The sequence below is a fragment of the Stenella coeruleoalba genome (assembly GCF_951394435.1).
Source record: "Stenella coeruleoalba genome assembly, chromosome: 4".
In the NCBI taxonomy this organism is placed as follows: Eukaryota; Metazoa; Chordata; class Mammalia; order Artiodactyla; family Delphinidae; genus Stenella; species Stenella coeruleoalba.
Genome location: NC_137149.1, coordinates 107999416 through 108023503, shown reverse-complemented (window position 1 = coordinate 108023503; position 24088 = coordinate 107999416). Strand labels below are relative to the sequence as shown.

General features: G+C 36.4%; 1 protein-coding gene across 1 annotated transcript in view; it reads right to left on the bottom strand.

The window, feature by feature from the left end:
• The window catches only part of CFAP299 (cilia and flagella associated protein 299), a gene marked incomplete at its 3' end in the record, with an annotated part of 625628 nt that overhangs the window by 83258 nt on the left and 518282 nt on the right, over positions 1–24088 (bottom strand). The window contains exon 4 of the mRNA XM_079920505.1: positions 8409–8551. Within this exon, the coding sequence (XP_079776631.1) occupies positions 8409–8551 (143 nt within the window). The remainder of the gene's footprint in view (positions 1–8408; positions 8552–24088) is intronic.

The window sequence follows — 24088 nt, the reverse complement described above, 5'->3', positions numbered from 1 at the left end:
ATTTCAGTAGGAATTCAGTAGGAACTATTCTCGTATATTTGGGTTTTATAGACCAACAGAAGGAGGTCCATCTTTCAGATCTCTCTTCTCCATCCTTGAGTCTTCCATGAGAGATAGTAGTTAGTGTTTACCTTTGGATAAGGAAAAACTAAAATGAGTTAAGTATTGGAAAATTAAATTTATTTGTAAAAGAATTCCATGTAGATATTACAAAAAATATGTGAACCACAGTTCAGAGGATATGAATAGATTCTAAAAGTATCCTGGAACGTAACTGAGGTTCAACAAGTCAGGACCATTTTTTTCCCTAAAGATTTTTAGGCTGAAGCCACAATTAAAGGCCACTTTTAATTCTGTCCTGAGCTCTTCCACACACAAAGCTGTGGGACACTATAATTCTTACTCATAGTGACTGAAAATAAAAGCCTGGTCAAGTACAAAGAGTTGTTTTCTGCCAAGCTCAATGAAAGGAGGAAGTGGCAAGGGTGGGTACAGGATGGCTGAAATTCCCCAGTCTTAACCATGGATAGCAGGATTGCTTAAAGTTCTGAAAAACAACCCCAAATTAGGTCTTGTCAAGTCAGATACACATCTGCAAAAGAAATATATGACAATGACTAGGATATGGATATGATACTAAAGGGGAAAATATCTTTTCATGACAAAGTCCTAAAGTAGAATCATGTAGCATCGATTAAAAAAAAATCATGGGGCTCCCCTGGTGGCGCAGTGGTTGAGAGTCTGCCTGCCGATGCAGGGGACACGGGTTCGTGCCCCGGTCCAGGAAGGTCCCACATGCTGCGGAGCGGCTGGGCCCGTGAGCCATGGCCGCTAAGCCTGTGCGTCCGGAGCAAAATCATGACATCTGGGGTTCCACAGATCTCTATTTGGTCCTGGATTTTGAGTGCAACCGTCTATGTGTAACTTTGGTTAAGCCAATTAACACCATTATGATGCATGTTCTTTGATGTTAAAATGTGAAAAATATTCCTAACCCACAAGGTTGTTGTAAAGAGTAAGTGAAATGATGTATATAAATTATTTAGCACAGTGCCTTGTGCACGGTAAGCTCTCAGTTAATTTTTATCAGCATCATAACCATCTCAGGCTTTGACTCAGACCAGTCACAGTGGTATGGAACAACCTGAGAGAGCCCAAGGGCTGAAGTTAAACCCACCCAGAGGGGTATAGCAAAGGAGATCATGACTGGGCTAATGGCAAATATGACTTTAAAAACCTAAGGTGGGAATTTAGACCGGAAGTCACAAACTCAAATGCCTAGAAGAATCTGATAGGTGTTATCTGAATGAGTGACTCAAGGATGACTGTGCAGTTAGTATGAGTGGGCAAGTCTCTGTTAATCTGGTGAGAACATACCCCATCTCACGGAGCAGCTTCTATTTAATTCAAGATCATGGCTGGAATGAGAGAATGTAGGCTCAGTGTGGGAAGACCTTATCAGTTTTTAGGAGAATCTGCAACTCAAAGATATTATATGTGACGTTTCCTGTTTCTAGAACATTGACATTGACAGAACTTTTAAATATATTGTGCAGGGCAAATAAAACATGTCTGCAGCCAGACCCTATTAAATGGTGATCTCTAGTTTATGACTTCTTGTATCACACCTACCTAAGATCAGTATTGGTCCTAAAGATCAGGATGGGAGTGAACCTCTGGGTTGGGGACCAGCAGACCAGAACAGTGCTGTGTGTGTGTGTGTGTGTGTGTGTGTGTGTGTGTGTGTGTGTATAAGGTGAGCCATAAACATGAGCCATATATGTCATTTTGAATTTTCTAGTAGCCACACTAAAAACAAGTAAGAAGAAATAGGTGGAAATAATTTTAATAATATATCTCATTTAACTCAATATATCTAGCATATTATTATGTTAACACATAGTGAATGTAAATTTATTAATAACATATTTTATATTTTTATGATGTCTTCAAAATCAGGTGTGTATTTTACACTAACAGCACATCTTAATTCAGGGTTAGTTACACTGAAAGTACTCAATAGTCATATATGGCTAGTGGCGACCCTACTGGGCAGCATAGGTCTACAGTATGCTTCTCAAACTTTAATATGCATATTGAAATTTGGGGGATCATGTTAAAATGCCATTTCTGCTTCACTGGTTGGGATAGAGCCTGAGATCCTTCACTTCTTACAGGCTCTCAGGTGGTGTCAGTGCTCCTGGTCCATGGACCACGCTTTGAATATCTAGGAGCTAGATGGTTATGGCAAGTCTTCTTCAATCAGCACTTTCGCCCCCCAAAGCACTCCCTTCTCTTTCAAATTTAGCAAATATCTGTTGAAGAGACTAAATTGATATTCTAATGTTTGGTCACCATATTTAGATGTGGAATAATATTAATAACTTTAAAATAGGCAATATTTTATATACCCCTTGTAGAAGCACTGAGTCATTTACTCCTTTTTTTTTTTAAACTTCACAACCTGCCAATATGTTACCAGATGCTTTCATGAGAATGCGTTTAAGCACAGGATAAGTGCAACTTTATAGTTCTAACTTCAGAGATTTGGCACGTTCAACGTTTTAATAAAACAGACAATGGGACGGCAAGGGAAATTTGACAATAATACCTCTCTAAGCTTTAGTATTTAGGGGCATTCCTCGGTCAAGTGTATGAATATTTCATGGACTCTCCAAAGAGAAACACAAAGAGAACTTTTTCATTTCCTCCTGACGATTCTATTTGAGGGATCGGTAGAGCTCGACAGGCAGACCTTAGATCTTTGTTCAACAATACATAAATACAGAAATTTAAGCAGCTAAATGTGGGGCAGAATGTAACTCAAGGATTCTACATAGTGCAAATGTCCTCAGGATACAAACGCTTTTAAACCTAGAAGAGTGTTTTGGAAGTAAGCAGTGAATTCCTAAGAACTTGTTCTCACTTATCACTGTTTCACTTGTGAACTTTAGCAAGTGATTCATCCTCTTTTATCCTCCCTCAGATGTTAAGAATAATGCTTGTTGAACCTATTTCACAAAGTTGTTCTAGGGAAGTATAAAGGAACTTGGTAAATGGTAACATGCTATTTGCTTATAGTTTATTCACAATCATGCCCAAAGGAAGGTACTGAATTGTAAACACATGGTCAAGATGAAGTCTGAATTGACAAGGTGATCAAGTTCTCGGCCCTTTCTACTGCTGCATTTCATAACAGTTGCAGCTGTCTGCTCATATTTATGTTTTCCACAGTAAAAATGCAAGGCAGGATTCTAATCACAGAACTACTGTCTCTTCCTACAGAGAATAAAACAGCATGTCAAAAGATAAGTAAATAGAAAGGGACCTTTTGAAAGCTTTATAAAGTCTTTGTTTTAGTTCTGAATCAAACTAAGTGTGGAATTATAGATACCAAAGATATTTTTTTCCTCTAGTAACAACTGTTTAAGTCATTTAATGGCATGAAATCTCTTGAGTGAAAAATCTGAAGTATGATTCTGATGGATGGCGTAAATTAAACTCAACATGGTAAAGTTTTACAGTGGGATCTTCGTAATAGAGCTAATTTTGTTTGAAAGCTCAGAAATCTGGCACCGAGGAGGAAAAAAAACCCAAAATGACAAAAGCTCTCTAATTGAGAAAATTATAAAATATCATTAAAAGACATTAAAGGGGCATAAATAAATGTAAATAAATAAATGGAAGACTTAATACCATAAAGATGTCAATCAGTGGTACATTGGTCATAACTTGAAAGCAGTTCCAATCAAAATTACACCATTTTGTGTGTGTGAATATTTGAAGTTGACTAAATTTATATGAGAGAGTAAGGGACAAGCATAGACTAGATACGCTTGAAAAAGAAAAACCAGATGGAGAAATTGCCTTTCTTTATATCAAGAATTATTATGAACATATAACAAATGAGTAAGATTTTATTATTTTAAGGAGAGACTAGTAAAACAAAAGAATGAGCCCAGAAACAACCCAGCACATACAGAACTCAACTTTTGACACAAATGGTGTTGCAGATGTGGGAGAAGGGACAGTGGACTTTTCAATAAATGTTGCTAGGACACATTATTAGTCATATGGAAGACAAAAACAAAAAGTGCACCCTTACCTAACCACCATATACAGTTTTAAGTTCAGGTAGGTTAAAGATATAAAATAAAAAGCGAAACCACAGTACTTTATAGGACAATATCTTTATGACTTCCAGAAAGGTAGGAATTTGTTAAACAAAACACAAAAAATGCAAACCTCTGAGGAAAAGATTAATAACATGAACTAGTCTATCAAAACTTCTGACTTCTGACTATCAAAAGTCCATGTAAAGGAAGTGAAAGGAGAATTACATACTGGAAGATTATATTTTTCAATATATATAAGAGGCAAAGGATTAATCAATATTCAAAAAAACAAAAGGAACTCCTACAATTTATAAGAAAAGGAAGAATAAATAACCAATAGAAAAAATGAGGAAAAGTCTTAATAGATACTTCAAAGAAAGGAAATGAACAACCAATAAAAGATCCCCAATCTGACTAGTAATCACAAAAATAAAAATTAAGACCACCATGAGAGATCATTTAGAACTTAGCACAGTGGAAAAAAAAGTTTGTAGATGTCATGTGTTGGTAAGGATGAGGGCTAATGAGAGCACTTATATAGTATTTTTGGTGGATATAAAATAGCATAACCACTTTGAAAACAATTTGGCACTATCTGTATACTCTTGTGCTTTCGGTTTTGCATTTTTTCATAAACTAAGGAAAATAATGAAACATTTATTTTGTCTTTCTGCATGAATTGAATTCCATTTCAGGGCAATCAAATAAACAATGAGGAAAAGTTATTCTCTGTGGAAGAATTCTAGTTAAAAAATGCAGAATGAATGATGGAATTAGAAAATCATCACTATACAAACCTTAGTAAAAACATTTAGGTAGACTTCATTATTGTATGCTAAAACCACTGGGTGAAATTTGATGGGAACTTTATAATAGAGTCATCAGACTGACACCACTTGAACCCACTGATCAAACTCACAGAGTTTCACATTAAAAAAAAAAAACTTACCTAAAAATAATTGAAACTGAATTTCATCAAGCCAGTTGACAGGAAATAGGAGGATAGAGGGAGTGTGTAACAAACAACAGCATGAGCACAATCAGTCACTTTTAGAATATGACATTTCTTAGGACAAATGACCTAGTTTCTCCAACAAATCACAGCATAAAAGATAAAAAGAAGGAAGGGGGCTGTTATAAAGTAAAAGAATAACACAATATTATTTGGATTTTGATTTGGTCAAACCAGCTATGGAAAGATAACTTTAAGATAGTCAATGAAGTATGAATAAGGACTAACTAGGTATTAGATGATATTAAGGAATTATTTTGTTAGGTATAATGTCATGATGGTTTTATTTAAAATGTTATCACATGAAGATTCATACTGAAGTGTTTACAAGTGAAATGACATTGTATATTTGCTTTAATATAAACAAAGCTTTTAATATAACAGAATCTAGTATTTTTAGTAAATCATTAGTTATAGAGGTGGTGGTGATGGCGAGGAAGAGGTCTAGGATAACATTTGGATTTTGCCTTGGGTTACCAGGGTGGTACTATTTGCCAAGAAAGGGGACACAGAAGCAACAGTAGGCTTCACAGATAAAAATGATTTTAATTTTGAAAATAAGTTCTAGATGCTAATGGGATACCCAGAAGGTTCTCAAGTGAGCAATAGGATAATTGAGTCTTAAATAAAGAAGAGATCTGTGCTAGGGTTATAGTTTACCAGAAAAGTGATCAAATCACTCAAGAGAATGCATATGGTAAGAAAAGAAGTCCAAGGATGAACCCTGGTGATTACCAACATGCATGAAATAAACAAGGGGAGAGTTCAATGAGAGATTCTGACATAAAATGTTAGAATATTTGAATAGTTTTGAGAAGAAAGAATTAATCAGCATAAGGATTAACCAACAGTAATTAAATAATGTCGAGAAGTTAAATAAGATGAGAAATAAAAATAGTGCATAAGATTTTGAAATTGGCAGTCACTGGTGATTTTAGCAGGAATTGTTTCATTTGAATAACGGTGGCAGGGGCTTCCCTGGTGACGCAGTGGTTGAGAGTTCGCCTGCCGATGCAGGGGACACGGGTTCGTGTCCCGGTCCGGGAAGATTCCACATGCCGCGGAGCGGCTAGGCCCGTGAGCCATGGCCGCTGAGCCTGCGCGTCCGGAGCCTGTGCTCCGCAACGGGAGAGGCCATAGCAGTGAGAGGCCTGCGTACCACAAAAAATAATAATAATAATAATAAAAAAAAATAACGGTGGCAGAGGGCTAATTACAATGGGTTAGCACCTACATGAGAAGTGAGAGTTGGAGACACTTGTTCTTTTGAGGAGCTTAGCAGGAAATTATAAGAGAGGTAGAGGATTTCTTTTCTTTAATATAGAAATTGTTCCAGCATGTTTAGAGGCAAGATAAAAGAGCCAGTTGGGAGAGTCAGTTTGAGAATGTATATATATAAAAAAAGAGAACGATAGATAAAGTATGGCTTCAGTGAAAAGAAGGGTGAAAAGGATAAAAAACAAGTTGAATAAATTAGGTCTAACCAAGTCAAGGAGTCCTTTTCTCTCTGAATCTGGAAAAGTGTGGTGAGAGTAGATGCATGTATAAAGGAATATTTCACTTAATAAAAATGAACTACTAATTTTTTTTCCAGAAAAAATCTGTTTCAAAAAGTAGAGAGTGCAGCCACTTATTTTATTTCAGAAATGTCACCAGAAAAGCCTGAGTCACTCTAAGGGCATATACTCCCTCGTGGTCTTTGGGGAAGCCTAAGGCTTGCTGTGTTGGGAGAATGTGGACAAGTGTGTAGAAAATTGGGCCTCTGAGAGGTGGGCTGAGGGAAGGAGGGCATGTGGTGTTCTAAGAGTTAGGGGCAGATGTGTTCTGAACATAGATGGTGGGCCCAGGGGCCAGTAGCAGCCAGAATGGAATTGTGATTGGGAATAATCAGAAGGGCACTCTGAGGGGGGCACCAGCTAGTGAGGAAGCTGATTTTGGTTGACAGAGAGACAGATCAGGTGTTGGTTTCTATGTTTAGACTTAACGTTCTCTGTGAAATGTGAGGCAAATATGGACAGGAGTCAGGGTCAGCAGTTGAGAACAATGATTTTGAGAGAGTGGTGCAGCTTCAGAATATTTTGGGGGGGAGAATGGTAAAACTACGAATTGAGAAACAGCAAATAAATGGGTGGCTGAGGGCCAAAAAGGGGCTGGCTGAGTTTGGAGACCATAAATTATTGGTAGCAGCCATCCACACCTTTGTGAAATTTCTTAAAATTTCCTTCTGCATTACCCAGGGGTCAAGCTAACGGTGCAAGCAAGAGGATAATTGGGTCAATCTGCTTTTGAGGGTCATCAGGGCAGATACAACCAAAGCACAAAAAGACATGGGCAGCTGGGATTATTGCAAGAGTCAAGTTAAATGATTTTGCTATGCATCTAGGTTGGATAGGAAAAGGGGTATGTCCATGAAATGGTGATGGGTTATGAAGTCTTTAGATAATAGCAAGAAGGATGGACACAAGAGGGCAGGAATGTCAGAGGAATAGTGTTGTTAAAAGTGTCAAATAATTTTCTGTACAGTGAAGTGGAGTTCCCTGTGCTATACAGCAGGTTCTCATTAATACCCCAATTAAAAAAGTATTAAATAATCTGGATATGGCAGTGGAGAGTTAAAGCAGAATGCTGCTACTACTTTTGTGTTCTGTGATAAGTGAGAGGTATAGAATAAAAAGTTTAGCTTGAGAGCTATTCAGGAGGTGGTAGAAGGATCCGATCTATAAATAGGTTGACTTTGTAGAGTAGATCCTATGTGGTGGGATAAGGGTTACAGAGGAAAGGATAGGGGTCAATAGTAAAAAGAATCATGAGTAGAAGAAATCCCCAAATAGGCCAGTGGTGAGAGTAAATGAAGGTGAGCTACTCAGAGGCCTGGATTTTGGTTGGTGACCAAAAAAAAAAAAAAAAAAAAAAAAGTGGGAGGAGAATGTGGAATGTGTTCCATGGACTGCTCTTGAGGCTTTTAGACAGATGAAGTCCCAAGTAGTGCAAGAGCCATGTGAGAGTAGCAAATTTTAGGCTCTACTTATCATTTAAAAGGAATGTCACTGAGAATTTACTTATCTCATCTCTGAAGAGTTCCCTTCCTCAGGCTGTTAATGGAAAATATGCATCTATGTTCATTCCCTGTTTTAAAATGTATTTACTTTTTATTCAAACCACTCTTACCACATTCCTGCTATATATACATTAATGTTCCAGAAAATAAAATAAAAATCCTTATCTTTACCTCTGAGAAGCTTGCTCTCTTATTGAAGTTGTGAAAAATGTGCACAACTTACCTCATATCTGTGGGTCTTGGAAGAAGTCTTTTTTTTCCACTAAAGTAGACTTCAAAATCTTCAGTCTTTAGCCTGTGAGCATAGTCAATGTATCCTGACACCTCCTGCCCATGAGAATTTCTGTCACGAATAAAGATCACGGACTAGTACATAGAAAAATAGAGAATGCAGAGAGTAAATGAACAAAACTCATTTCAGTAAATTTTACATGATAATAAAATCTACAGTTATTGAGTGATACCTGTGTTATACCCTATTCTAAGTGCTTTATGCTTCATACTTACCATGATCCTATGGGGTAAGTATTATTATTTTCTCCTGGCAGTGAAGAAATTTATGAAAAGTTAACTGAACATGCATATAATGTTTATATATAGCAATTGTATATAACAATATCAATAAATAATTCATAGAAGTCTTCCTAAGGACAGATATTATTTTCAGTATTTGAAAATAAAACATTATTTACTTTTTTCCCAGTCCCATTGTCTTCTCTTTGTCATCATTTTGCAAGTTAAAAAACTGAAAAACAGAGAGGTTGAGTACCTCACACAGCTAGTAAATTGAGAAGCTCAGATTAAAACCCAGGCTCATGTGTTTGTACTTCTAATCATTACATTCTTTTTCCATTTAAACAGCTATATATTTTATGTTATATATAGAAAAATGGGGTCCCTTCTTTTTATTATCATAAGAGTCAAAAAAAATCTCTACAAAATTAAAATCTCTTTGCAAATTAAAATCTTTTGGGACTTCCCTGGTGGTCCAGTGGTTAAGACTCTGTGCTTCTATTGCAGTGGGTGCAGGTTTGATCCCTGTTCAGGGAACTAAGATCCACATGCTGCACAGCATGACCAATAAATAAATAGTTTAAAAAAAATGAACCACTTAAAAAAAATCTCTTTACAAATTAAAATCTCTTTAGAAAATTAATTTTATAGGTCAAACCTATACAGAAAGTACATATTTCTCCTTTGTATCAATTCCTTCACGAATATCTTTGAGCAGCTACTACATGTGAGACACTGTTGAATGTGCCAAGGATACAGTGATAAGCAAGATGGTAAAGGTCCTGATCTCTTGGAACTTATGTTTAGGTAAGCAGAGACAGACAATAGACATGAAGAGAAAACAATACTTACAGTGAGGGATAAGTGTTATAAAGCAAATAAAGAAGATGGTTGGCTAGAGGAGTTGGTGGTGGTGAAGGCTACTTTGGGTAGAGTAATCAGAAAAGACCTTGAGGAGGTATTTAAGCCAAGACTTGAAGGCTAAGAAGAGGTAAGCCTTGTAAAGATCTAGAATAGGAGCCTATCAGGAAAAGGGAACAGCTGGTAGAAAGACCCTAAAGTGGAAACAAGGTAATGCAAATAGAAGAATTGTAGTCTTTTCCTGCTTAAGCCATTAGACATTGATCTCAAGTTCTAGGAGGAAAAAAAGAAAAAGAAAAAAACACTAAGTGTAATTGGAAAAGTTCATAATGTATTCATTTCCAAATCTAGATCAAAATGTAGAATTTCATGGAGAAGTTCTATATTTGGAAGAACCTGTAAACAAGCCTTCCTGTTCCTCTTGAGCAATTACTGGATTGTTACTTGTTGGGTCTTTGTGTAGTCAATTATAGGGAGCACTAACACAGGTCGCCTCAGATAGCAGAGTTTCCAAAAGGGTGAAGTTAGAAAATTGAAATAATTCTTTCCCCTGCTACACCTATGAAAACAGGTTGCTAACAATATGCCAACAGAAAAATGGAGGAACAGAGACACAACTTAGAATTATTTGTTATTCTGCTGATGCTTCATCTTCCAGCTTACTATGGAACAGCATTGGGTGCTGAGAAGAATTCTGAGGCACTTTCTTAGCCCAAGGGGAGGGAGGATTGTACTGGATTAGTGATGTTTCCCATAGATATGCCTGGATGAACTAATATTCATTGTTATTTCTGTGCCCAATTGTGTATAAACTCAATCCATAGTCCTTCTCATTTCCCCCATGTAACTCCCAGTTAAATTTATATGGATTTCTCCATGCTTTTAGTCACCTAGTTTTTAGTTTATACAGCACAAAATTTAAATGGATAGTAACTTAGACTTCTTGAGATTCTCACACAACTAAACCAATAACTAACTTTGCTGTCCCTACTTAAACAAGGCCATGAGCTATACATATTTCATGTGTAATACAAAAGGTGCTTGTAATCTTTATTCAATCAAGGCTGCTCCTGATGTAAGGCAAATCATGCAGGGACTGAGAGGGGGAAAAATATCCAAAATAAGTCCTTTCCTTTCAAAATGGAACTCTATTAACAGAAAAGAAAGCTCCTCTGTCCCTCTCTGTCTCTGTTTTTGTCTCTGTTTCTCTGTCTTTCTCTCTTTAAATGAGAGATGGACCAGCCTTATTCTTCTAGCAGAATAGCATACCAGATATTGTAACTGACCTTCCTGCTGAAAACAAATAAGAAATCTGGATAAAATCTAAAAAATTTTAACATTTGTAACATGCATTGATACACTGGCAAGAAAATGATGAATACTCAGAGTCCAAAAAATAAATGAAAGCAGGAGCCCAGAGAGGAAAGCAGAACCCTAAAGTCATCCTTGTCTTGCAGGTATTTGCCCAACCTTAGAGAATCTCAGCAAAGATTTCATGATTATGTCAGGTGGGGGTGACAGGAAACAAAATCCAGTCTTTCAGATAGAGAGACTAACAGGACCTATTGCAGCAACATAAAGCTGAGAAACAAATAAAGGATGAAAAAATATCTCCACTGTGTTCAGAGAAAAGAAGAATCATTCCAGAGTTACATCCAGAGAAAACACTTTTATGGTGAACAATATATAGATTTTTTAGACCAAATAAATAAATAAATAAATAAATAAGAGACTTGGCTAACAACAGCCTCTTGCTCAAAGAAATTCTGCAGGATGTACTTCAGGCAAAAGAATGTGACTCCAGCTGGCAAGTTAGAGATAAAGAGTAGAATAATAAGAAAAAATAGAATAGATAAGGAATAGAATCAAATATTATACATATATAGGTCAATATAAACAAATGTTAACAGTATCTTCTGTAATAAAAATAACAGTATGCCTAAAATTTTTTATATAAATGTATGTTTGGAGAAAGTTGTCAGAGTTAAAGTTGGAGTGTCTAAATTTTTTAGAATGAGGGCAGCTATACTGATTAACTTTAGAATTTGCTAAATATGTATGTATAAATTTGGGTCATGACAGGAGATAGTGTATATCATCTTTAAATTATTAGAGGATAAAACAAAGTGAGGAAAAAGCAATCAATCAATGAAACAGAAGGCAAGAAGGGAGAGGAAAAATTTGGAAGAGGCAGGACAAGTAAAATACACAAATGTAATGATAGTATTATGGGCTGTATTGTGTTCCCTCAGAATCCATATGTTGAAACCTAACCCTGAGTACCTCAGAGAATGTTTTAGACAAAGGACCTTTAAAGAGTTAATTAAGTAAAAATGAGCCCATTAGGGTAGGCCCTAATGCAATCTGACTTTATAAGAAGAGGAAATTTGGACACACAGAGAGACATTGGGGGGTTGTGTGCATGGAGAAAAGACCATGTGAAGACACAGTGAGAGGAACCATCTGCAAGCAAGGAGAAAGGCCTCAGAAGAAACCAAATCTGCCAACACCTTGATCTGTTTTGGACTTCTAGCCTTGAGAACTATGAGAAAATAAATTTCTGTTATTTAAGCTACCCAGTCTATGGTATTTTGTTATGGCAGCTCTAGCAAATTAATACAATAATAATAAATTTAAATAATTAAGTAATTACAATAAATGTAAATGGCCAAATATTTAAGTTAAAAGACAAAGATTATTAGAGTGAATACAAAAATATGAAGTAAAATATAAGGTTGAAAATTAAATAATCAAAGAATACACAAAAGAAAGTTCCTATCCAAAAGAGAGCTGGTATTGGCATATTAATATTAGGCAAAATGGACTTTAAGGCAAAACGCATTACTAGAGATGGAGAGTCACTAGATAATGATGAAAGATTCCATTTACAGAAAGATATAATAATTCTAAACTTGAATGAACCTTTGAAAACATAGCCTTAAAATAGCTAAAGCAAAAATTGATAGGACTGTAGAATAAGTCATCATCACTGTGGTAAATTTATCTCTCTCATTAAGCTCTAGATCCAAGAGAATAAATATTTAAATATTATAGAATAAATATAGATTGTAAAGAATTAAAATATACAAGCTTGACTGTTCAGTTTTTAACTTAGTCAAGTACCTAAACATCTTTAGTCTTTAATGTTCTTGTGGATAAAATGACTGATTGTCTAAAATGATGTATATTTGACCATAATTTCATTATTTTACTTTATTATATATATCCTTGCCATGTGTGTTAAAGCCCTCTGCCCATGGAAATCTGAATAAATTTCAAATCTCACTTCTCTAGTCTTGTGAGAGTTAAGTGCCTGCTCTGTGATTTTTGTGAATCCTGAGATTTTGGGGTCTTCTGAAGCTAGATAACTTCAGTTAAGGCCAAACTGGGTATAAGTGTGATTCCCTCTATGTTCACTGTGTGTCTTTGGGTGGGTTGTTCAAACTCTTAATGCCTCTCTATATTCATAAGTCCTATGCCCTTAAATAGGTTCCTGCAAAATCCAGCAAGTCTCTACACCAAACCAAACTGAACACCCCCCAAAACAAAACAAAACACACCAAAATAAACAAGAGGTCAAAATCCTGCTTGGACCTAAGCATTTAGTTAGTTAAGCCTCCTCTTTCTTTTTTCTTTTTCTTTTTTATTGAAGGATAGCTGACTGATTCTGTATATTTTCACTTACATGTGAAATCTAAAAAATAAAACAAATATAACAAAAACAAGAAACAGACTCACAGATACAGAGAATAAACTAGTGGTTACCAGAGGGGAGTGGGGGAGGAGAGGGGCAAAATAGATGAAGGGGATTAAGAGGTATAAACCACTAGGTATAAAATAAATAAATTACAAGGATGTAATATACAGCACAGGGAACATAGTCAATGTTTTATTATGACTTTGTATGGAGTATAATCTATAAAAATATGGAATTACTATGTGGTACACCTGAAGCTGATATAACATTGTGGTTAAGCCTTCTTGCAACCTCTCCCTTCTACCTGTTTGTCTTTCCACTCTACAGAGTAACAGAATAATCTCTTCCTTTTGTCTTGCATGAAACTGCTAAATTCACATTTAGGTGCTGCCAAAGCCTTACCTTCTGCCCTATTCACCCAATTTGTAAACAACATGCAAATACTGTTTCTTTCCCAACAGGAATTCTGGTGATCATTGTATCTACGATTCCTTTTATTTTCAATAAAAACAAAATGTTCAACTAAAATTTCTATAATTTTAGACCTGGGAAAATATTCAGAAGGAGCTGTTTTCACAAAAATCTGTACAGACCAAATGAAAATTACTTTATTCATATCTTTCCAAGTATGGTTACATATGTGTAAAAGTATATTTTTTAAAAAAACTTTTTAGTAAAATTTAAAAAAATTTGCTAAAATGAAATCTTCCTAATGAATAACACGCTTTATGAAATTATTTTAAAAATCTGGTTAGAACTGTTGATGCATAGTAATTGGTGATAGTCAGGAAATTACAAATTTAACTTTAGAAATGCATCATTAAAAAACACAGTGTAGGGACTTCCCTGGTGGCACAGTGGCTAAGAATCTACCTGCCAGTACAGGGTATATGGGCTCAAGCCCTGGTCCAGGAAGATCCCACATGCTGCAGAGCAACTAAGCCCGTGTGCCACAACTTCTGAGCCTGCGCTCTAGAGCCCGCGAGTCATAACTACTGTGCTCGTGCCACGACTACTGAAGCCTGCGTGCCTAGAGCCCATGCTCTGCAACAAAGATGAGCCACTGCAATGAGAAGCCCGCGCACCACGCGAAGAGTAGTTCCCCGCTCACTGCAACTAGAGAAAGACCGCACACAACAATGAAGACCCAACACAGCCAAAAATAAATAAATAAATTAATTAATTAATTTAATAAAAAAGCACAGTGTAGGGTAGTAGAAAAACAGTAAGACAGAAGAGGTGAGAGGTAGAGAATTAGAATGAAGTTAACTAATGCTCTTGATTAATTAATTTAATGTGTTCATTTATAAAATGTGTATTTTCCTCCAACGTGAATACTAATTACTCCTACCATTAATATTACTATCTATCATCTATTAAGAACCCACTATGTTTTGAGCAAAATATTAGCTTTATATTTATCATCTTATTTAATTCTCTAAAATATATATAATGGCTAGATAGCATTATTATCCTCATTTTATAAATGTAGGACCTCAAAGCATTGAGAGTTTGAGGAACCTCCCAAAGGACATGCAGCTAGAGAGTGGGGCACATACACTCACACACCTACTTCCCATGAAGCCCATGCTCCTAACCACCATGCAGTGGACACACAGACCTGGATCCAAATGCCGACCCTGCCACCTACTTACTTTGTGACATTGGTAAGTTAGTTATCCTTTTTAAGATTCAGTTTCCTCTATCACAAAATGGTCATAACACCTGCCTCTTAGGGTTGCTGTGTGAATTAAATAAGACTATTTTTGCTAAGCACATAACAATGCCTAGTACATGATAAAACCTCAGTAAATATTACCTATTGCTTAAAAAAATTTTACTATATTGTCATTATTGTAGTTATACTGTGTTAAGAGTTTTGTCAATACCTTTGGGATAAGGAAATGGAATGATCATATCAGAATTCCATTACCTAAGTTTGTATAATTATGTTTAGGTTGCAGTACATGTTCAATTCATTTGTTAAATTTAGTCATCCTCAGTTAAAACTTTGGATGTATTTTGAAGTTAAAATTTAAACAATCTTTCCAGGTATTATACAGGATGGGCCTAATTGACAGTAAAATCATGATTCTGGCATCCACAATGGATATAATAGGTTAACAGAGCCCCTTTGAAGAACCAGGTTTATTTCAGCTTGAGTGTGACATATTTTAGTAACTGAAAGCTTTTTTATTTGGATACCTCTGTTGTTTCAATAGGAATTAGAAAATGTTATAAATAATTGTTTTAAACTTCTCTACTAACCTTTCTTTTTCTTTTAAAAAATATAATAGCATTATTGAGGTATAGTTTACATAACATAAAATTCATTCTAAAGTTTTAAGTGTATAATTCAATGACTTCTAGTAAATTTCTAGAGCTGTGAAACACAATGTAGCTTTAGAATATTTTCATCACCCCAAAGAGATCCCTTGTGCCCATTTGCAGTTAACCCTGTTCCCACCCCCAGTCCCAGGCAATCACTAATCTACTTTGTATCTCTATAGACTTTCCTTTTCTGAATATTTTTTTCATATAAATGGAATCATACAATATATGGTCTTATTCATTCTAATAACCTTTTAATCAGAGTTAATTTCCCAAAAGACACATGAAAACTCTATACTTTATATATCGAAGGGCTCTTTTAAATGATGATGCTATGTTTATAAGAGGAAAACTTCCAAAATGCTCATAGTCCTTAGATAAGACCCTTTAATCTTTTCTAGAATAATTCAAGTTACAACCAACACAAGTATTTCAGTAAACCAAATGATACTCATTTGAAACCATGAATAATGGTCTACATTTATTTGCAACCTAAGCAAAAGACACAGATTTTTTTTTTAAGTAACAAAAACAACAATGAAAAGCACAAGAACAAGCTATTGATCAATATCAAGATACAAGCATTCCTGAAATGGAAGTGGGGGGTCAGACACCAAGGAGCATGTGGAACCTGAGATTTTACTGAGATGGTCTGTGACCTCAAATGTGAATAAAAAGACTTATGGAATGCTTAGTTAGGTCCTCATTACTTCTCATGTGTTGGGAAAAGATGAATTAAAGTACAGTTTAGACCATTAATATATCATTTGGATCTCTGGCTGCTTGTGTTTTCCCAGAAGTGGATTAAAATACAAATTCATAAACTTGTTATGAGTTGAGTACATGTGTTGCCTGATTTTTCTTGCCAAACACTAATGAGGAGGCATAAACCTGATACATCGAAACGGGACTTTTTCAACAGTGAAGCCAAAGTCAGTTAAACAAAAAGCGCACTAAGCAGTATGTTGCTGCACAAAAACTGAAACATCCATTTCAGAGTATGAAAGCTGTCAGACAAGCTAAGTACTGGTGACTCCCCCACTGAGACTGTCAGCATGCTCCCTGATAAAGACAAATGAAGAGAGAATTTTATCTCCTAGAATTTTAAGACTCTGGAATGCCTTTATGAATCATTAGTTTTAGAGAATTATTTTGTTTTGGAAGAGAAATGATTTTGCAAATGGAGTCTAAGTTTGGACAAACAATTGTTTTCTAACATTTCAAAATGTCTGTCACTATAAATTTCTCTGATACAAGTTATTTTCCGAATTTTTTATGCTGGTAATTATTTCAAAATTCTATATCTTCTTATTCATTTGCGATTAGACATATCTTTTCACTATTCACACACTTCTCAGGGTTATGTGAAAGACAGCCTTTGTCCTCCCTGTTGGAGGCTTACTCTCAGAACCAGCAGACTTTTCCTTCCACGTCCTGTTGCACAAAGCAGGTCACAGGCCAGCTGAGATTCAAGAGGCAGGCAGAGTGACTTCTCTTCTTGATGGGAGCACTTGCCAAGTGTCATTGCAAAGGGGCACGGATAAAAGACAAAGTGAAGAATGGTGGCTATTTTTTGCAATCTATAAGTATTTACCATAAAGAACCTAAGAGTTTTGCTCGTATTTTGACAGTTGGAGATTTGATTTCTGAAGGGAATCATTGACTTTATTAATTTTTTTTCTCTCCCAGCTTACAAAAATGTCCATATTTAAAAAGGTTCTTCTTTGCATTACCAGTGAGGTTAAGAACTTAGGAACGTCCGATCTCACTGTTAGTATCCAAAATGTTCTGGAAATTTTAATGAATGAAAATAATATTAAAAGTATATATAAGCTCTAAATACTGGAAAGGAGAAAAATTATCATATTTGTATATAGAATGATAATTTACTTAGAAAATCAGAGACAGCTAACTAAAACCAGTACAAAATATCTACACACAAAAAAAATAGCTTGGTTTCACACTAGAAATAACCTATTAGCTATTGTGCATACAATCTTTATTTTCAGTATGCTTTTTAAAAATTATAACATTCTTCCAAACATCTTTTATGAAAAACTTTTCTAAAATAACATAAAAACTAAACAAAGAGGCTACATTGCTGAAGGAAATATATTATTATAAAATAAATGTATTAAAATTTTAAGCAAAATACCAGTGGGGTACTTTTGATTCCTTAGAATTTTACCTTGAAGATCGTGGTTAACATTATCTAAGATAATTTTGAAAAGGAAGAATAAACAGCAGAACTTGCATTATTAGATATGAAGTTACAAAAAGTAAATCTTATATCATTGGTAGAGTGATAGATGGATAATGGAAAGTAATACTTCAGAAACACACCCTTACACACAAATGTGTATGCGTATAGTGTATATGTTTTTCTATAGCATGATATTTTCTAAATTTTCTATAATGAATGCATACTCTTCTTTAACTACACGACCCCAAAATCTTTTGTCCAAACATACCACTCTCTGAACCTCCACCTCCTATTTTTCTAGCTCACATAATCTGGAAGCACTTTCAGATCTTTGGAACTGCTGATCCATTAAACTACCATGTTTCAATGTTTACTACCCTCTTTATATACTCGTTTTCCACTTTATACAGCTAAGATTCCATGGTGGAGCATCATAATTGTTCACTTGCATACCTCTTTAAATTCCTTGCACATATCCTGTTACACTCATTGAAAAAATTCCAGTACTGTTTCGACCCAACTTTCCTTTTATTGTTTTTGCATAGCTATGACTGAGTTTGGCAAGAAAAAAAGAAAACTATAATGACTCTTCTCACAAATATTAATGACCATAAACTCCTTTGGACCTATAGCGCTTGCATAATAATTGTCTATGATAAGCTCTTCCCCTCTCCCACACTCCCATTTTTTTATATCTTCTCTCCTCAAACTTTCAAAAATATCTTTTTTTCCCTCACATTCAATGATTTTCCCCTGTGAAAATAGAAGCATCTTGGGAATTTCCTCTGCTTGTTACCTGAGCTCCCATAACAGTTTAAAAAATATTTTTCTTTTTGCACTTACTATTTTATATTGTAGTGTTCAAGGTCCTTGGAGACTGGAGACTATATCTTTATCTAACTTTGTATGTTTAATATCTCCCCTGGCCCTTGGTTCAAAGAACATGTATAACCAACATGGTTTTGGATTTGAGGTGATTAAACAAAGTCCAACAAGATAAACTGCGAGCGTGCTATTTATTTAATCATGCTTCACAGAAAGTGTCACCATGTAACAAAATAATACTAGTGCTAAGAGCTAACTTTTAAAGAGTGTTTACTAAGTGCCAAAATTTCTCTCATTTAATCCTAACACAAGTCCCACAATGTAGGTAACATTATTAATCCTATTTTACAGATAAGAAAACTAAAGCAAGAGGAGGAGCTAGGGCCCAGGCTTATATGGTTAGCGTATCAGACAGAAGTCCAACAGAAAACAACGGCAACATTTGTGTATGTATGCAGGGATTAATGGATGGCATATATGGTCACCACAAGGGATCCTTCATGAAGCCAGGGCTACTAGTACTGAAACTGACACTATCCCTACCACAGGCCTCTCCCTCACCCCCAAGTGGGAGAGTTTATCAGAACCCAAGAGGGAAGGAGAGATGCACAGGCTGAGAGCGTGCTGGAGCAGAGCAGATAACTGATGTCAAAGGACATAGATAGCTATAGGTAATCTCACAGAAGGAGGATCAAGGGAATAAATACCTTCCTGCTGGAGCCTCATATTGGCCAAATCTAACTGGGTCCAGATCCCTGATACCATACATGTACTCCATAGAAGCAGCCTCCCTAGGTAGAGAGTAGGGTGGAGAGAATAATGGAAGAGGCTATGAAGAAACAAAATCAATGTATGTGGAATAGTTAGTGATAATGCTGGGATTTGTACCCAAGCATTTGACTATGAAGCCTCTGCTATGCTCGTGGGGTGGCAGGCAGGAAGGGAGGTTTCCTTTACAATTCAGATTCCAAAAACAAAGTGATTCTTATGAACAAAGGGATTTTTACTTCCTTTCCACCATTAACATTGATGGAACATTCATTTTGCAAGGATAATACAATTGCTTAGGGAATAAGATAAAAATGACTATGACATCACATATAGATTCTTTTTAGCAAGCTGATAGGCACTTCGAATTTTGCATGGTGTTATTGGTTTGGATCAAAGGGCTTCAGGCATGATTGAAGACTAAGAAATCAGAAATAAGAGAGGCTGACAGAACATGGTCATCCCAGTGGGATAACTGCATCCTGACAATGAAGATATGACAAAGCCAGAACATAGTCTCTTCAATTAACAAGACTAATTGTGGGTTAAAACCACTTCCTTAGTGAGGAGAAACTATAAATTGGTATCTGAACTCATTATATAGTGAGGTTCTATAATTCATTGAATATGAATGTGTAGTAAATTATTTATCATTCTCATTATAGACTGGATTCTGTCAACCACAAAAAATTTTTTCATTGTCTCCATACAATTCGAAGTTAAAAAACTCATCTATATCTTTTAATATAGGCTTCCAAACAGAGTTAATCATACTTTGCTTTGGAGGGGTTCATTCAAATATACTTATTGAAAGACCAGTGTGCACCGGGCGCTGTCCTAGGTGCTGGAGATACAATACTGAACGAAATAAGAACCTGACCTCATGGAGTTCACAGTCTAATGAAGAAGACAGGCAACTTCTCCATATGGAAATCTGGAAGGAACTTCTTCTCCTTTACCATCAGGGCATTTTCTCTTATTCTTAGAACTCATTTTCTTGGAGGATTTTGTGGACCTCTGCCCCTATGCAGTATCTCCACAGAACCCATTTCTTAACTCTCCTCTCAACTATCATACTGTATCTTATTGGTCTCTTGACTGTCCCCCTGTTAGACTGTAAGCTGCTTGTGATCAGGGATGTTACCATCATGTACCTTTGTTCCTCCACAGTCAAGCCTCATGTCCAGCACAGAGAAGACATACGATAATGTTTATTGATTAAATGCATAACTGAACAAAAGAGAGAAGAAAAATATCTTTCTTCTACCCACTTTCCAAACGTTAACCTCAAAATGGGCATGAGTCATATGCACACTTGATGGCGAAAAGTATAAGAGTCACAATTTATTGATAGTCCTCTATGTGACAGGGGCTTTACTTGCATTTCTACTAAGTAAGTTAGGCATTTCTATTTTCATTTTTTTAATCACATAAGAAAAACATTATATTTTGCCCAAGGACTCACAGCTAGTAAAGGCCGAGTTGGAACTCCGAATGAAAGTTTCCAAACTCAAGTCTTTGCTCTATCCAACACCAGACCACCTCCCAGCAAGCATGGAAGAATGTCTCAAAATTAGTTGTAAATTGTTGTTATGACAATGAGCACATTCTCTAGTAAGATGTCCTCAACCCTATGTATAAATTAGGAACATGGTGGGATTGTAAAAACTCACACAGCCATACTTTGCCTTCTATACAAGATTGTGCATGGTCTAAAGGATATTGCCTATCAACATTGCCTGGAAGTGAGTACCTTCTGGAGGAAACAAGAACTTATCCAAGGGTTTAGTAAGTGTCCACCTCTCTGTCCTCAGCCCCCAAAGAGAGGTGATGCTGCCCCACCCAGCAATCATAAGCAAATGAACAAAGGAAGCCTGTGCAGCATTACCTGGAATGTGAAATGCAGGGTGACCATGTGGACAAGTGGTCCCCAACCTTTTTGGCACCAGGGACCGGTTTTGTGGAAGACAATTTTTCCACGCATGGTGGGGGGCAGGGTGGTTCAGGCAGTAACACGAGAGATGGTTCAGGCAGTAATGCGAGCGATGGTGGGAATGGTCCAGGCGGTAATGCAAGTGAGCGACGGGGAGTGGCAGATGAAGCTTTGCTCACTTGCCCACTGCTCACCTCCTGCTGTGCGGCCCGGTTCCTAACAGGCCAGGGTTTGGGGACCCCTGATGTGGAGAGTTAAAGGGATTAGGTAAAAGCTAACTGATATAAAAGTAGCAAAGTCCTAAACAATATTCAATGCTGAATACATTTCAGAGGTATGGGACGGGGAGTCAGTGGGGACGAGACTACTACTAAAGAAAGATTTCAGGTCATTCATTCATTCTCATGTTTAATGAATATTTATTGAGAATCCATAAGCAGATCGCTGTTCTAAACACTGATAATAAATGGTGAATAAGATAAGGTCCCTGCTCTCACTACAGTGCTTTTCAGTAGAGAAAGAAGAATCATAAATATGTAAACAAATAATTGTAGGTATAGATACTGTGCTGTGAGAACAATGAAGTTGATATTAATTGGAAAGGACCTAGCTACTTTAGATAGTGAGGTTGAATCAGGCCTCTCTGAGGAGGAAATGTTTTAAGTGAAACTTGAATAATACAAAAGCCATGGGAAGATGCTAGGTAATAACATACCAGGCAGAAGGAATAGCAAATGCAATGGTCCTCTTACAGGAAATCGCCTGGCTTGTTCAAAAATATAGAAAGAAGGTCATTGTGTCTGGATTACTGTGAGAACAGAGAAGTGGATGGGGAAGGGATGACATGAGGTAAATTTTAGGATTAAGTAGGACCTAAATTTTGTAGGCTAAGTGGGCTCTAAAAATGGCTTTCAATTTGATTTAAATGAGATAGGTCTGCGTCTTTATTCCTGCCTTGCCACTAGGTTCATCAGTACCATTTTTCTAGATTCCACATATATGTGTTAGCATACAGTATTTCTTTTTCTCATTCTGACTTACTTCACTCTGTATGACAGACTCTAGGTCCATCCACCTCACTGGGGAGGCTGGGACGAAGTGAGAGAGTAGCACTGACTTATAGACAATACCAAATGTAAAATAGATAGCTAGTGGGAAGATGCTGTATAGCACAGGGAGATGAGCTCGGTGTTTTGTGACCACCTAGAGTGGTGGGATAGGGAGGGTGGGAGGGAGGCTCAAGAGGGAGGGGATATGGGGATATATGCATACATATAGCTGATTCACTTTGTTATACAGCAGAAACTAACACAACACTGTAAAGCAATTATACTCCAATAAAGATGGGAAAAAATGCAATAGGAAGTCACTGAGTAGTTTCATGTAACAGAGTACCATGAGTTTTAATTTAAAGACATCGCTGGAGAATTTAAAAGGTCTTCTGGAGAAGAAAGTATGGGGCTGGAGCAGATGGTGCTGTGATAAGAATGGAGGTTGGAACAGAAAAGACAACTGAGATGTATAAGACTTTGTCCCAACCTTCAGGACTAGAAGGCTGCTGCAACCAATATGAACACAACAGCCATAAATTCTATTTAGTCATGTTTTAGACAGCAAATTGGCATTTAACTTACATTATTGTTGAAGAAATGATAGTAAGATTGGATTTAGCACGAATACCCCAGACCCTCAAATCCTATCCACTACCCACTCCTGCAAAGCATCTGAAGGAAATGAAAACTTAACGCTAGTGAACATTCCTGATTACTCGGAGGTTCTGTTGGCAACACGTGGTGTCATAGACTAAGGATTTAGGCTGAATCACGTGAAAGGGCAACTGTTATTAAGGTGCCCGAGGTGACCCTGCATCTAAGATTATAGGTGGCTGAAAGGCATCCTCTTCCCACATCCCATTTAAGCTCACATCCAAGCTTCGGCTATTGTTATTAAAATCTAATATTTATTAAACGATCAAACTGGGTCATGCACTGTGTAGACTGGGCCATGCGCTATGCTAAACACTTCACATGCATTATTTCATCTAGTACTCACAATGAACTAACAAACAAGCACACTTATCACCTCCACTTTACTGATTAGAAAACTGTGACTTGAGAGAAGTAATTTCCCCAAGTTATAGCTATATGTGACAGAGCTAGAATTAGAATTAGAAACACGCCTCTGGCTCGTTTTCTTGCCAAGATTTTCTCATTAGCCTGGTAAACAAAGAATTACAGAAGACGGCTTGTGTGAAAAGGAGACAAGAAGTTCCTCTTAGTCTATTTCAAGTGTCTTGGGTCACTTCAGACAAAATCTAGTACAGACAAAAAGGCATCCTTCGTGTGGTTTAGTTTCGCTCATCATGGGATTTGGGACAAAAATCTCATTTTAAATGAGGGTACCCATTTGCCTGGATTATTACCTTAGCATTCTATTGGGAAAGTTTGTTGTCACACAAGTTTTAGTTGTCTGGGGATCAAATATAATTTTTTGGATTTAGATTGAAATATAACTGTAATACTACCTTAGATGTACCTTACATTACCAAGCATAATTTTGTAATATTTTAATTACTTTCTTGGTTTCTAAAAATCTTGTTTAAGGAGTACGTTATAATAGGAATTTATGAGCCTGTGTGGATTTGTCTGCTCATCTGGGCAGCAGAACAATACAGTCAGAGACTGTGTTGGAACATCAACTTGGGGGCGTTGTAAAATGTTATTTGCACAGGGACGTTTGTATGGTCACTTTGAGCATTGAGATCTTCAAGAC